The sequence below is a fragment of the Pelodiscus sinensis genome, chromosome 4 (genome assembly GCF_049634645.1).
Source record: "Pelodiscus sinensis isolate JC-2024 chromosome 4, ASM4963464v1, whole genome shotgun sequence".
NCBI classification, from domain to species: domain Eukaryota; kingdom Metazoa; phylum Chordata; order Testudines; family Trionychidae; genus Pelodiscus; species Pelodiscus sinensis.
The window spans coordinates 17,936,019-17,952,435 of record NC_134714.1 but is presented as its reverse complement, the minus strand read 5'-3'; the positions used below and the strand labels follow the sequence as shown (position 1 = coordinate 17,952,435).

General features: G+C 45.5%; 1 protein-coding gene across 4 annotated transcripts; it reads left to right on the top strand.

Annotated features, from left to right (window-relative positions):
- Positions 1–37: 37 nt before the first annotated feature.
- On the top strand, positions 38–7,210 carry ZBTB42 (zinc finger and BTB domain containing 42). Of its 4 annotated transcripts, none has more exons than XM_006132423.4 (2): positions 38–310; positions 2,448–7,210. In XM_006132423.4, the coding sequence occupies exons 1-2, from the start codon at positions 265–267 to the stop codon at positions 3,890–3,892; spliced, it is 1,491 nt and encodes a 496-aa protein (XP_006132485.2). In that variant the 5' UTR covers positions 38–264; the 3' UTR covers positions 3,893–7,210. The 4 variants fall into 4 exon arrangements, with proteins under 4 accessions (XP_006132485.2, XP_075782565.1, XP_006132487.1 ...); XM_075926450.1 differs by lacking the exon at positions 38–310 and adding an exon at positions 699–958; XM_006132425.4 differs by lacking the exon at positions 38–310 and adding an exon at positions 1,392–1,782.
- The last annotated feature ends 9,207 nt before the right edge of the window (positions 7,211–16,417 follow it).

Genomic DNA, 16,417 nt, shown 5'->3' with positions numbered 1-16,417 from the left:
AGATTTGTGCTGGTAGGTCTTTCGCAGCAGGCACGACCGAACGGTGCCCTAAGCAGCTGTGCGGCCAGCTAAGGCAGGACACGGCCGGCATGGAAGCAGCCCAGCCCGCGGGGTTCCAAAGTGAGAGTTAACCCCTTTGGGCGCACCAAAAAAAAAAAAAAAAAAAAGTTCCCAGGACTTGGAAAGTTGGGGCTCATCGCGGTGGCGCGAGGCCAATGGCTTTCATCGCAAAAGCTTCCGCTGCGAACCCAGGAGAGGCTCCCCATGCGCGAGCTGGCGCCGACTCCCGGCTCTGCCGCTGCCACAGAGGGTTAGTTTCGCAGCAAGGCGCTGACTCCTCGGCCAGGCAGGACGGCCCGGCCTCCCCTACGTGAGCGAAGGGCGCCCCCCTCCCCCGTCCCAGGCTGTGGTGCCGCCGGCTCCGCGCAGCACGTTGTGTTGCAGTCCCCTCGCTGGCAAAGCCGCCGCGCCACCCGGGCTCCGTGGGGCGGGGGGGAGACGATACTTCCCAGCCCGGCTGCAAGAGAGGGCTTCTCCCTCCCCCGCTCCAACCCAGCCTGGCCAGGCCGGGGGCGCCCCGCGGCTCCTTCCCCGCCCCAAGCCCCGCCACTGCAGCGGCTGCAGCGGGCCCGCGCAGCATGCGGGGCGGGGGCGGCCGGGGGCCAGGGCCGGAGCCGCGAGCGCGGCCGGGGCTATTGTGTGCACGAGACAGGCAGGCAGGGGGAGAGCCACACACACCCCCCGCTGGCTCAGAGGGAAAGTATCGCGAGAGCGGCTGGCTAACAACCTGCTTCACAACACAAGAGCGCTGCTAGGCTGCCAGCAACAGAGCGCCCGGGGCTCCCGTCTGCCTCCGGCTGCAGCCACATCTGGGGCGGCGGGGGGCGAGCCCCGCACGTGCGGCCGCCGCCAAGCGCGGTGCGGGGGCCGGGCGCGGAGCCGCCAGCAAGGCAGGCTGGTAAGTAGCCAGCAGCGGTGCCTTCCCTGCCCCCCTCCCCGGCTGGGCTGCACCCCTTCTGCCGGGGGCACCCTCCCCCGGGGCGGGGGTTGGCTCGGTCCTCTCGGGTGCATTTGTCCCCTCCCCCCCCCCCAGTCCCCTCCCGGAGTCTGATCACAAAGGGAAAGTCCAGGCAAATCGTCCCATAAAGTTCTGGGGGGCTGGGAGGGGAACCGCAATGGGCCACCCAGCTCAGCGAGCCCAGGCGCAACTCGGAGCCTGCCCTCCCCTGCAGCGTTTGCGAGCTGCGCTGGAGCTGGGAACTTTTCCCAGCAAAGGTCACACGGGCTCCCTCGTCCCTCTGCGCGGCTGCAGCCGGGGGATTGTCATGAAGCAACTTTCCCAGTATTATTCTTTGGGCTGGGGAGGGGGATGGGGGAGGCAGCGCTAGGGGAGGACTCGGTTTAAGTTTATGGGATTTAATAGATGGCTATAAATGGGGTTGCTGGAACTTTAAAAGGCAGCAAGCTGTGGTTGGCTGGTAGCTAGATTTGGAGTAACATATGGCATTAAAAGGAGCACAGCTGGAGGTAGCATTTCCATCGCAGTGAAGTCAGAGCAGCTGACTCTCCAGCTTGCAGTGTAATTAGCAAACCGAGCACTCCCTCCCTCACTCGCACACTCTCCTCTCTCTCGCACACGCACTCACCCGCCTGCTTTTCTTCCGCTACTGCCGAGCTCCAGCGCCCAGCCCCGGGAGCGCTCGCCCGCCTCAAACTTGGGCGCCTCCAGAAGGGGATTTTTTTTCCATGCACCCCTCAATCCCAGCGTGGCAGCCGGGTCAGGTGAGCCGCCTTGTTGGATCTCCCTCCTCGGAGCTGTTACTGCAGGTAGTTGGACTTGTAGCCTCCCCCCTCTCTCTCTTATTTGTTTGCTTTTAATAACTTTTAGGGGAGTCAACTTTGTATGTGTGGGGGGGGGGGGGTTGGTTCACAGGACCGTTCTCCTCCCCCAAATCCCTGAAGTGTTCAACCTCCTCCCACTGTGCAAGCAATGAATGAGTGATCTATTCTTTAATGTAGAATGAATGTGCATAAAGTTAAGTGTGGGGGTGGATTTGTTGGTTTTCATGAAAAGAACAAAACGGATGCCCCGAGTTAAGCATTTCCAGGAATGCTTAAACTGCTGGGTGGTGGTTCTCCCTCCCTCTTTCTCCCCACCCCCAATTTGTTAGTGAAAGAGACAAAGGTTGGAGGTGCTGCTTCTTTGGAAGCTTTTGTTTACTTACAATCAAGTTTTTCCTGTTTGGAGCAGGTGTTGAGGGATGAGAAGCATGTTGGATTTCTCTCTTTAAAAAAACAAAAAACAAAAAAAAACCGATTAGACAATTAACAGTAAACGTTATCTCCAAGGCTGTTTCTTCGGCTGGTATTACCCAAAAGCCAATCTGTTACAGCTGCTAGGAGCCTTTAGTGTATAGTAGCATTCAAGTTTTTCCTGTTTTGAACAGGTTATGAAGGAAGAATGGAGTTTCCAGACCATAGCCGCCAATTGCTGCAGTGTCTGAGTCAGCAGCGTCACCAGGGCTTCCTGTGTGACTGTACTGTTTTAGTTGGAGAAGCTCAGTTCAGAGCCCACAGAGCTGTTCTTGCTTCTTGCAGCATGTACTTCCATCTTTTCTACAGGGACCAGTTAGACAAAAGGGATATTGTGCATCTGAACAGTGACATTGTCACAGCCCCAGCCTTCAGTCTGCTGCTTGAATTCATGTACGAAGGCAAGCTGGAGTTTAACAGTCTTCCAGTTGAAGATGTGCTCGCTGCAGCGAGCTACCTTCACATGTATGACATTGTGAAAGTCTGCAAGGGCAAGCTGAAAGATAAAGAATTGTGTTTGGAAGAAAAGATGAATGAGGATGTGGCTAATTTGGAAAAGGAAGAGCATTTTTTAGACCCTGGCGTGCACCTGGTACACGAGTTTGACCCGGGACACAAACAAAAATTCAATGTAGCAGAATATGATAGAACAACTAATAAAGATAAGGTCAGTGGTCACCCTGGCTGGTCCTCTGATTCTATAAGTGTCAGCTCTGTGTCTGCAGAGGCAGAATCGTGTACCATAGCAGCTGGAAAAACAAAAGCTAATGTCAATAGTTCCTCAGGACCTTTGTCCCAAAGGTCTGTTAACCATCCCCCGGCTCCGAGTGATGTGGACTGTGCTCTGGATTTGTCTTTCAAGCCTGTGTCTGGGAGAGATTCCTTACACCCCTCCTACGTCTTTGGACAGCTGGCTTCCGACAGCCAGCAGCAGGGTACTGAGCCACTTGTTAAAGATGAACAAGACTTGCTGTCAGATCAGGAGGACAGTGAAGCAAGGAGTCCAGAGAGTCAGCATTTTGGGAATTCAGCCAAAAGCCTAGTGACAGGGTTAGGACACATGTTCGCGGGAAACGGCAATTCTCACACAAGAGAAGATGAGATAGATCAAGACAGAGATGAAAGTGAAGATGACATGGATTCATCAGATATCTCCTCCTCTGGTGTGCTTGTGCCTCCTGGACATATCTGCATTTGCCCGCTCTGTAGCAAAGTTTTTCCAAACCCGCACATCCTGCAGCTGCATTTGAGCTCTCACTTCAGAGATAAAGATGGCTCAAGGACCAGGTTGTCACCTGACGGTTCGGTGCCTACCTGTACGCTTTGTGGGAAGACTTTTTCTTGCATGTACACCTTAAAGAGACACGAAAGAACTCACTCAGGTGAAAAGCCTTATACCTGTGCCCAGTGTGGAAAGAGCTTCCAGTATTCCCACAATCTCAGCCGTCATGCAGTAGTGCATACCAGAGAGAAACCCCATGGCTGCAAATGGTGTGAGAGACGATTTACACAATCCGGTGACTTATACAGACACATCCGTAAATTTCATTGTGGCCTCGTAAAGTCCTTGGTGGTTTGAGGACAAGCTTTTAACTTTTGTGTTGCTAATGTAATGTGTGGGTTTTTTTTAAAGGCAGCATCTGATTTTCTTTTTTACTGATCTTCATATCCGTAAACGATGTTGAAAGATGCTTAAGGGTACACTACAAAGGCCTTTTTGCCATAGCCGCCTTTTTTTTTTCTTCCTGTTTCCCTCGCCGCTTGTTGTCTGCTGTGCACCATTGTTACATTATTTCCAAGTTAGTAGGGAGAAAATTATTTAAGTACTTCTGCAGTGATTTAGTTTCTATCTTTCATGCTGTAAGTACTTGCTTAATGTTTGCCATCCCCTTTTTTCCAATTAACGCCCCCGCCCCCCCAGAATTAGAGAAATACGCCAAGATTTACTAAAGTCCCCTAAATTCTACCTGTGTATCTCATGACAGCAAAAGAGCTGAACTATAGCTTATTTTAATGTGTATTGAGGGAATCTGCTCACTGAACTCCATATGCCTCTAGATGAGCCATACAGTCTTTTCAAAAAGTGGCTTTTTAATTGGCCCAGTTTTCAAAAGAGGTTTGAGAATTCCTTGAATTGTACTTACGTATCTGGTACAGTTTGGCCTTTGAGTCTTACTATTATATCAAAGTAGGTTTTCAATCAATCCTAAAATCTGAATGAAAAGTCTTGCATACAGATTTGGCATACTTGGAAGTAAAGGGTTTTTTGTTCTTGTTTTTTAAACATCTTTCTCCCCTTCCCTCCTCCAAGGACTACTGTTTGTGGAATGGCACTGAGCTGCTTTTGAACTTTAAAATGTGGGTAGAAACATGTTTCTATCTGCACTGTATTCATGCCTTAGCTGTCCAAGGATACGCACTAGAGTACACTTGTAAGCTCATATGATATATGAACATGTTTTCATCCCTGTCTCAACAAACACAGGGACCAATCCTGCTCCCATTGGAGGACAATTACTTCAGTGAGTAAACTATCAGTGGATGCAAGATTGGGCCTGTAATATGTGCCATAACCTTGCTTACACATTGGGGACTGGATAAAAGTACACAACTGTGCAGAGGCTGGTGAAGGAAATGAAATGGCTGAGCAGCTAGTTAGGAACTGATGACCAGTATCCTTAAGAGGAAATTGGTCAGTATAATAATGAATCAGTTTCTTTAACAGAGATTTCTGATTGGTTCAAGATCCTGTAGAATCTTTTGATACTATAAAAAACAAACCCCAAATCTTTAATTTTACTAAATGACTTATGGTAAAGATCAGAAGCTTGAATTTTTTTTTTCATGGCTTACGTGGTATTAAAGTTGGCAACTGCCCTGGGCCAAGTTCTGTGGAATTCTACTAATTTCTGGGGTAGCACAAATGCAATCCAGCACAGGAACTTGGCCCTGCTAGTTTCACACCAGCCAAATGATATATTAACTTTCCCACTGTTCTCTTAATATAACTAGTTATTGAATTCTCTTGTTCTCTTAGGCAGATAACTATCTTTTAGTCTGTATGTCAGTAAATATCAGATTGTGCCTCTCCACTTTAAAGGGTCCATTCAAGGAACACACACATGCAGATCTGAATTCTTATTATATCTGTGGTTTTGAATTTCATTTTTTCTGGACTGAATCTTTTTTAGTTAAGAAAAATAAGTTATTTTGTCAAGTTTACTGACACTCCTGGGATGGCTTCTTGAAGTTTAATCATTTATTTTTAAATGAATTTGAAGCACTGAAGTGGATTCTTCAGAATATTGGATTTCATCCCAAAAGAAGGAATTGTCCAGCATTTCCTTTTATATGTTTTAAGTAAGCACTACTACCTATGTGGTTTCAACAGTGTAATTGTGATATTGATCTACTAGTGAAAGTACTTTAAAAAAAAATCAGGACGTCACTTGTTGCAACCTCCTTTTTATTCATCTCTTAAACTATGAATGTACATGTAATGTGAAATTTTACTTCTACTTTTAGTTTGTTCAGACTAACTTCTTTGTATCACTGTAAAATATCTTTTGCTGAACCTGTTACATAGGAACATGGGAGAGCACTGTATGTTTAAACAGAAATGGCTTTGGTACTTTGGTACTGTGGTCTTATTTTTACTTAATCACTTTTTTTTGCTGTGATTGGAAATAGCACTGAACAAAAATCTACTAAAATTAAGTTATTTTTTTTCTCCTGATGATACTTGATATAGTATTTATTAGAATTATTTGAAGTGGAATTATTACTGTTAAACTATTTCAAAGTAAGTTAATCTATGCTTCACCTTCAATCTTACACAAATGTCTGTACATGCTGTAAAGAACAACTAATACAGTAGTGGTGTTATCTAAACTAGCAATATTTTTTTAAATTTTGCATTTTTTGCGATACTGCTGTTGCATTTCACTCACTTCCTATTTTTGTGTGTGGTTTTTTTTTTTATTTTTTTTTATTAAAGATCCAATATCCTAAATTGTGCCATAAGACATTAATATAGGGGCAGGGGAAAGTCAAAACAAGTTTGTATCTGACTTTAGTCTAGAAATAACTCACGAAACTAATGCTGTGAGCATGCTCTGTATTTCATTGAAAATGGGATACTGGTTTTAAAAAAATAACAAGGGGTGGGTTTTTTTTCTTTTAGTGCATTAATGCATTGTTCTTTACTCATAGCTTAGTATTTTTCTCCCCAACCTTAATAGCTTGAATTTTTAAATTAAAGATGTTTGCACTTTTATTTTAAAGTGATTTTTTTTTTGGTGCACTCTGTCTTTGGGATCTTTTTAAAGTTGCAATAGCTTTGAGCATGTCTTCAAAAATGTTTCATTACAGAGAAGTACTAAAAACATTGCACACTTATGTTTTCATAAAATATTTCACTGTGGGGGAGTTCCTTCTCTGTAGAGAATAGTACTGCTCTAAATTTTAAAACACTGGATTTGTCTACTACTACTACAAACAAATACTGTGAAGTTAATGTAAAAAATCATCAATATTTTTAATTGTTTTTAATCTTGGTGCGGTTCAGATTAAATATGTATATTTAAAGACACTAATTTTTGTGAGAGTTTTATAGTATACAGGATGTAGAAAAGCTCTTGGAATGGAATATATTTTATAAAAATGTTCTATCACTGTTTTATAGTGAGCTATTTTTTCTTCAGTGTTAGTATTAAACTGTTTAGTCTAGATACGACAATCGCGTAAAGAGTGACTTTAAGAAACTATTGTTAGCGCTTAGTATTTTTGCGTGCAGTTTTGTTTGCAGCTGTATTGGTGTGTGCTGTAAAATGTGACAATCGTGATGAGGATTGTTGTCTTTATAAATTTACACAAAATAAAATGTGATAGAGTTGTATATTTTATGTATTCCCTCTTTAACTGCACTTTAAAAAAAATCCATGAGCATGGTTTCACTGTCTCTTTGAAAGACAAACTACTTTTTTCAGGGCCACTTGGATTTTAGGTATTTGGGGGAATTGCTGTATTCTTGTCTGTCAGGGACAGACCTCTAAGGTTTAATCCCCAGTCCCTGAGGCAAACTAAATATTCACACCCTATTCTTCTGTTTTGATGTCCTAATGATACTGAACGTAGTTCAGAGCTTACTGATATCCTTGTGAGTCTTTCCACTGTCTTGAATGAGATTTTTTGATCTGGCCCATTTGTGAAGAACGCCGCAGTATATGCTCTGTCTCTGGAGCTGTTGTTCGTAGGTTGGGAACATGGGTACCAGGTCACAGTTCCTATCCTGCAAATACGTAAAGACTTTGCTCATACAGTACAGTTGGTTCACCTGAGACAACTCTTGCATAAATTGTATTTTGGGGGAATAGCCTCACTGAAATAAACTGGACTACTCCTGTAAGCAGAATTACTTGCATGTATAAGTATTCACAGGACTGGGGATTTAAAGTACTGAGCCTACTCCCATTGAAGTAAATGTAAAGGCTCTCTTCAGTGTGAGTTGGAATGTGGCCCTTTAAAAAAGAAAACACAAGTTGGACATGCTGGCTGGCTGCCCGTGAAGAGACAAAATAAGCTGTCCTTTGCTATATTCTGAAGGACCCAATCAGGGACAGAAAGTTTGAAAGAACTGGTACTGCAGAGAGCTGCAAGGAAGGAAATCATAATAGTGCAGGGAAGTATTTTTTTTGCCCTTTCTTTTGCTGTAATATCTTTATTGCAATGTGCCTCATATATTCAAGCACATTTCTTGCCTTGCAGCGCTTCAGTACCTCCTGTCTCGCTCTGTAGGGAGGATAGAATGCTGTTGGAGACAACTATCGTTCCTACGGCACCCGGCTGTGATGTGATGAAGTGTTGGCAAATTTTGTGTAATTTTATTGGATGTGTAGCCACCACTGGAGGTGAGCAAGTGTCTGCTAGTGGGATTCTTACAGCTGTCTGTCTGGCACCAGTATCTATTGTTTTCTTCCATCCCTTGCCTTCTGAATATACTTTCAGATATAGAAGTTTGTTTTCAAGATGCAAACTGAACACATCCTATTGTATTGTGCTGCTGTACAAAATACCTTCCTGTGCGAGTTGGCAGACACAGGAACAGTGTTTTTTATTAAATTTAAAGCTGACTCAGTAAAGTGGATGATGTATCAAACACCGCCAAACTGAGAGAAGCTGACTCCATTTTTTTAAAAAAACTTTGGCTTAGGTATATATGCCCATTTTATTTATTAAAAATGTTCATGTATCTTAGCACTCTAGATACTGGTGCCAAGTCCTAGCTATGCTACCTGAAATACACAGCAAATGTCATGCTTTCCCATTATTAGAAGACTCAGCAGATTCTAAACAAACTAGAGGGAAGGAGAAGGATGCAAATCAGCATGGCCGCTGGGTTGTGATATCTTTTGGAAGATGGACTTGCTGTTGAGCTATCAATTCAGTCTTGGAAGGTGCTACGTTTCTTTGAGCTGCCAACTGTCTTCCACTCGGTAGCTTGTAAGGACGCTGCCAAGACTTACAGGTTGTCCCCTATACTACAGAAAACTACTTGGGAAAAGCAAAACACCTTGGTGCCAGCCACACAGTTTTCAGGTGTGCAGTGCACTCTGTCGGATGTCATAATGCAAGCCACTGCAACCACAAATACATACGTCTTATTCCCTCTTGGCTGATGTGGCACAAGATAAGGTTACATCCTACCAGCCTTTTGCTATCTGTTTGGAAGCAAAGTGCTATCGGAGGTTCTAATCAAATGGGTTCTCCATTAGCATTTTGGATTGTAGATTGAGAGATGGCCTCTGTGGTGTCCAGGCTTTGAGTCAAAACAGCACTTAATTTTTTTTTATTTTTTTTTAAATACAAACTAAGCACACAGGTCTCATGCTGATGTGTTGTCCTAGAGAAGGACACTCGCCATTGGAAGTAAATATGAACAACATCTTGTAACTTTTGTACGAGAATAATCTGAATAACTGGCCTAAAATACCAAAGTCTGACTGATTCAGTATTGGCCATGATAGGTCAGTAAATACTGATCTGTGGCAGTTGCTATTTTCTGGGAAGTTGAACTTTTCCAGTGAATGTGGGGGAATGACTATTGGGTAATGCCATTCTGCTTACTGGTCAGCCGGTTTGAACTACAGTTGTCATTTTTCTTGTGGGAATTTTTTGTTCTGCTCTAAATGTTCCTGAACATAATATGAATCAGCAGCTGTTATCTAAGGAAAGCTGCGGCAGGTGTGACCCAGTGGAAGTAGTGTATGTAGGACAAAGCGGGTAACAAGTAAAATGGAGTCAACAGTGCAGTTGGCCTATGAAAACGTTTTGTGCTCAAAGTATAAGGCACCAGCCGAAAGAACAATTTGTCTTGAATTGCTTCTTGCTTATTCTGGGGAGGGCCTGGCTGCAAGTGCTGCAGATTAAGCAAGTTGGTACAGAGCTGCATCTTTCATAATGATGGAGAGACTCTGGTTCCTTACTCATTTTTATTTACGTAGAGCGGTAGTGGTGAGACATTGCAGAAGAATGCAAAAGCGCTGTCCGTACGAGTAACCTGCGTGTTTGAGGTTGTAAAGTTCTGATGGGCTTATGACTAGCGCCTTTCATCCACATTAAAAATATTTGCTAACCCCCTTTAATAGGAAGAGAGAACAAACAATTTGCTTATTGTTACCTTTTCCTGTTTGTTGTTCTCTTTAGTACAGCTGCACGCTTCTGTGCACAGCTGGCTCTTGTGCCCTTTCAGAGTGATTTGTCACAGAAAATAAAAGTATTTGCCAACCTGGTTTTAACCAAAAAAAAAAAAAAAATCCATTAATATCTTTTGGCCTTTTTCGATGCATCCAAGTGACAGCCCTATACTACCCCAGTAAGAGAAGTCTGGCACAAACAGGGAGAAAAGTCTGCGCTGCTGCAGGCTGCCAGCCAAAACGTTTTGTGCAGGCCAGCAGTGACGACAGCTTCCATAGATGGAGGGTCTGCTCTGACAAACTAGTATCTAGCCACCCACTTGAATTAACACCCAGGCCTCTTCCTGTTGTCCCTTCCCACCCACTTGCATAGCTACCTCCTTCTGATTGGGGGTTTTTTTTTTCTTTCTGTTTTTAATAGTCCACTTTTGTGTTTAAACTGTCTGAGACAGTGTCCTTGGAACTTGCATTTTTAGGTACTTCCCTGTTAACTCATCCATTTATATTAAACAACTTCTGCCTCAGGATACCCCCGTGTATTTTGTGTTCTTTCTAATTGGTGGAGTGTTCTTTGTGGGACACAGTCTGTGTTTTGCATAGCATCAATCACATTGCTGGCAGCTAACAAATGTAGGACTTGCTGGATTGGATCTGACTCTCTCCCATCCAATCCAGTATCCTGTCTTCGATAGAGGCTGGGACCTGTTGCTTCATAGTGTGGTGCAAGAAGTTTGTAGTAAGCAGATGTGAAATTATCTGCCCTCAAACCTAGGACTCCTGATGATTTTTCATAATTAGAGATTGTCTTGTGACCAAAAACACAAGGTCATTCTAAAACTGCTGTTATTAATTATGGTAACTGGATAGTCTTGATGTTGTATAAATATCCAGTCCCTTCATTGCCCTTAGTAATATTGTGACCTCAATCACTTCCTGTGCTCATGAGTTCCGCAAGTTAATTACACATGTTGTGAAAAGTTATTCCTTTTAAGAGCTCCTATCCAGAGCCTCCCCAGTCCAGTTTTTGTGATAAAAAGTTTCTATAAGCAAGTGTTTTTTGCCTTCTACAATGTGTTCTAAAATGCTGCATGGAGACATACATTTTGTCCTTTCTTGGGTTGAGCTTTATTAATAAAGTTTAGCTGAAGCCTTATCCCCAGGCTACTTAACCCATATGCTGGGCTTGGCCTACACTAGTTTAATCGCATTAGTCAACAATGAGTCCAGACCACCCCGCCTGTTCTATCTACTTTAAGGGCCGTTAAAGTCCATTTCAGTATTCCTGCTTTTCGCAAGGAGTAATGATCAATTTGATCTTACATGACTGACTTAAGGGTAGTGCAGACACACCACTTAGGGGTGCCAGATGGTTTCCCAAAAACTACCAAATGTGCTAAAAATTTGGTGGGGGGGAGGAACTCCCATATATACCGAACAAATGTACTAAAAGTTTGTCGAGACCAAAAAAAAAAGGAAACTTTATTATAAACAAGCAACACTCTACATCATCTATTTAGACTACATGAACCTCCCAGCACCGATCGCAGCCCTGCCTCCCCAGCCACTCCCCCCATCCCTGACCGGCTTCTGTCTGGCACCCAGCCGGAAAAGCAGAAAATACTGGACATTGCACATGTCTCGTATTTTCTGATTTTTTTACTGGACAGAGGGTGCAAAAACAGACTGTCTGGTTGAATACTGGATACCTGGCAACCCTAGCAGCACTGTGAAAGTCTTGCTCTCTGGTTCTTGGTCTCTGGACGATGACTACAGCACCCCCTTGTGACTGCTCTGGCCAGGACTTTCAATTCTACTGCTTTTCCGGATGTACGGGAAAAGCTGTGGGAAAATTTGAATTTCACTTCCTGTGTGGACAGCAGAGCTCCGAGCACGCAGTACCCCTCACCATAAATCCCTTGGGTCACAAACAAGCATCAGCATGGAGCGTGCAGGAGATCCTGGACTTTACTGCTGTATGGGGAGAGGAAGCAGGAAAATAAATGCTGATATCTATGTCAAGATCTTACAGGGCATGGTGGAGAAAGGCTATGCCAGGTATGCCCAGCAGTGCCGTGTGAAAATAAAGGAGCTGAGGCAGTTGTACCAGCAGGCAAAGCGGCAGCCTCACAAACTTGTGGCTTCTATAAGCAGCTGCATGGCATTCTAGGGAGGGATCCAACCAATTTCCCAAGCCAGTCCATGGATTCCTCCCAAGAGCCTCCTGGCAATTGCCAGCAGCAGCATGAAGGACAGTGTGGAGGAGGAGAAGGGTTGGTTATTAAGTGAGTAGAACATCTGATCTCACCCACAGACGGGATCGTTTTATAACCTTGGAGACTGTTCCCTCCTCCCAGCTCTTCTCGTAGCCAGGCCTGAGCGCAGGGGAGGGCACTTCAGGGGAGTTCACAGTGCCTTAGCCCATGTGCAGCATGATAACATAATCAGGGATCTGTGGTGGCCAGCTGCCTGCACAGCAGGGGCTCCCTGGTACAGCTGAATGTGTCTGGAGGTGGAACACGAATCCTCCCTGCCCATCTCCACGGAGCTCTCCTAGAGGAACTCTTTCTCACAAGGTCTCGGGGAAGGCCTGTCTTATTCCTTTCCACACCAAGGACACCTTTCCACACCAAGCCAGCAGTAAATGGTCTGGTGCCATTGCAGCACAATGTCTAGACTGCAGGCCACCCTGACTCAGCATCCGCTCCCTATCACTCTGTGATTTGGGAAAAACATAGTATGCATGGCAACCTGGAAGAAACAGGGGAAGCCATGTAATTGGTAAAAGAGCAGAACACGGCCATTTGCTCATCCCAATAAAGCATTGCTTGAGCCCCCTCCCTGCAGGCTGCTGCCACACCTAGAACCCCTCCCGTCTATATGCTCCTCAGTGTAGGCATGAACCCCTGCCCATGCCCGGATCCTCTCCCACCCACAGGCTCTTGTGGGAAGGGAATGTAGCACTCTTCCCTGCAAGTAGGGGAGTGCTGATCACATGGTCACTCCATGAGCCCCTGCCCTACTGCCATGACACCATGGCCCTCCTGCTTTTCAAATGCAGATATTTGCCTAGCTCAGGAGTGGCCCTAGATGAGCTGCCAGCAACTAGCGGCCTAGGAGAAACACACGATCGGTGCCCCCACCCTCAATGGTCGTTTAATTTGGCACCCTAGGTGACGGCCTAGTTTGCGCCTATGAACGGATTGCCACTGGCCTAGCTGTGGGCAATAGTATTTGCAAGCATTGTGTCAGATGTGCTTTCAAAGTGAAAGCAAAAGAGCAAGCCGCAACCTGTCCCTTACCATATCTGACATCACCCAGAGTCCAGCTGCTCCCTTAAAATTTCTGTGGTGTACCTGCTGCATAGCGGGCGCTTAAAGCAGAACTGTGGCCTTGTCCATAATACATCCCTATTGGCTTAGGACAGACCTTCCTTGATGCTAAAGGATTAGGTTCTACGTTCCACAATAGATTCCCTGTGAAGTCTGCCGTTCACTTTTCATTACATCAGGTGCAATAGCTGCATGCTCCCTCAGGTCCAGCTCCTCCAGCTGTGTGGCTAGCGCGCCTCTGAAGGTGAAAATGTGCCAGGGACGACATGTGCAATGAGCAAATGCAATCTGTCTGATTGCACAGGGTGCAATTTAAGTGAGTGGAGGAAAACGCTGCTGCAGGAAATGCAAGCAGCGAGCGAGGACAAGACAGCATGCAGGGAAGGTGAAGTGAAGAGGCAGGAGAATGTCTTGAGGGACGTAGCATAGCTGTTGATGTGTGTGGTGGACTCTCCAGAGAGCCATGCTGGCCCTCTGGCCCATGCTGCCCCATATTCCCTCCTCACCAAGTTCCATAGCCTCCTCTCCCAGGGGTCCTAGAATGCATTAGGAGAGGGAGGAAGTCAAGGGTAGCCTGACACTCAACCGCCAGGGATCTGTCAAGGAACAAAAGGCTGATTGCTGCATAGGGGAATTGTAATACGGCAGGTGCGCCCTCCCCCAGCTCTCTCCCTGAACTCCTTTTCTGTCCCTGCTTGCTTGTGTTCCTTAAGGAAAAATGCATGATTTCTCAGCAATATATTTATTGTTTGTGTTGCAGTGGGAGGGGGGGTTTACAGGCAAGCAGACATAATGCAAGGGGCACCCAGTTAAAAGCAACACACATGGCTGTCATATCACTGTCTGGCCATTCACAAAGCTGTTTTTCAAAGCCTCTCTGGTTTGGAGTGTCCCTTGACATTCTCTCCTTACTGCCCTGATGTCTGGCTTCTCATAATTAGTGGCTACGTGCTGTGCCTTGGTCACCCGTCCTGGCAAAAAACTTTCCCCCTTACTTTCACAGATGCTATGGAGCACACAGCAGGCTGCCACCACAATGGGAAGGTTGCTTTCACTGAGGTCTAACCTAGTCAATAAACTGTAAAACCTTCCTTTTTAAAGAGTCAAAAGTACATTCAACCACCATTCTGCACTTGCTCAGCTTGTCATTCAACTGCTCCTTGCTGTGGTCCAGGCTGCCTGGGTACGGCTTCAAGAGCCGTGGGAGCAAGGGGTAAGCTGAGCCCCCAGGGATCACTATTGGCATTTCAATGCCTCTGATGGCAGTTTTCCAGTCTGGGAAGAAAGTTCCATCTCGCAGCTTTCTGTAGAGAATGGCGTTCCTAAAGATGTGCATGTCCTGCACCTTGCTGGGCCATCCCACGATGTTGGTGAAACAGCCCTTGTGATCCACCAGCACCTACAACACCATCGAGAAGTACCCCTGTTAGCTGGGGTTCTTTCAACCCAAACCTATCAGTAACATTACTCTCTATGAGGTGGAGTCAGGAAATAACTCAAGGAAGACACAGCTGTTTGACCGATAGATGGATGGTACAAACAGGACAACACAAGAGTGCTTTCACTTAAAACTAAACTTACACACACCCCAACAACTTAGTAAAACACACCCACTCTTGATAATTACTGAATTGTGGCTTTCAAGTAGCACCAGTCAGGCTTCTGATGGCCGAGTCTTCCATCTGCTGCTGGGGACCGAAGATGTGTCCAGATGTAGAGACCATGAAGAATCTCTGAAGAGTCCAACTATCCCAAACTTTCCTTCCCTACTTATCCATTAGTATTACAATATGTCACTCAAAAAAAAAAACGTGTTGGGCAAATACATTTTAAAGATTAGGCAAGAGGTTTTCTTCTAATCATCAATTTAGCCAGAAGTGTTTTTTCAGAGTCTGCAAGCCCTGGGGGCCCTGTCAGACATATCCCTTAGGGCTGGACAAGCTTCCTGTTTTCTAAATGATGTTTTCTCAGCGTTTTCAACAGCAATCTGGCCCTCAGAAAGGACATGGGGTCAGGTTGCCCATTCTGTGGCACCCAGACCTCCTTCTTCTCCTTTCCCCCCAACTTGGTCATGATGAGGCTACTGTCTAGGCCTATTTTGAGCCTGCTAGCTTGGTTGCTCTTAGCAGTAAGCAATAGTGGTTCAGGCACTTGATGGATTTGCCGAAGTTTCCCCGTACACACCTTGTGGTTTATGTACTCTAGAAAGGTGATTAGGTGCCAAGATTGGCATATGCATTCCTCAGTTAGGGAATCCATTGTAGCCAAGCTCTCTGCTCTGTTCTGTGCATTTCCTAGTCACTACCCTTCATAGCCAAGGCAATCAGTACTCTTCTGCTACTTGAATCACAGCAGCCCCCACTGTAAACTTCCTCATTCCAAATTGATTCCCAACTGATCAGTAGCTGTCTGTCATTGCAAGATTCAAGAGGGTTATTCCTAGTCATTTCTCAACTCAGTGAGCGGGTCTCATTCTGGTATTGCTGCGTTTCACAGCGGGGGAAGGCAATTTACAAACTACCCTGAAAGTGGCCTTATGCGTGTGAAAGTTTTGCAGCCGCTGCTGATTGTCCAAAACCCACATCACTAAGCAGTCCCACCAGTCTGTGCTTGCCTCATGGCATCAGAACCGGCATTCCACTCTGTGAAGGGGATCAAATGCTGCCAGCATCTGCCTATTGCTTAACTCAAGTGCTTCGCGTTAGTGTCTGTTCATGGCTTCCTCATCCTCACATGCTTCCTCATTCCAGCAGGCCCTGGCTAGGCTCTGGATATGCTGCAGAAAAAGGCATGAGATGTTTGTGATGATTCTTGTAGAGCTTTGCTGCTGAATGGGGTTCACGATTGCCCTGCTGTGGGGTCTGCACAGATGAACAGGGAGAAAAAAGGGCACAAAAAGATGGTATGGCATTGCTTTCAAGGTAGGGGGAGGAGGGATGTAGCCACTACTGGGGACACACTGCGCTGTACTCTTCCACACAGTGGGGACATGCAGCAACTTTACAAAACCGGGTGCTGAAAATCGACCTTAATAAATTTGACCTTATCTCTCAGTGTAGACAAGGCCCTTGAGTCCCTCCC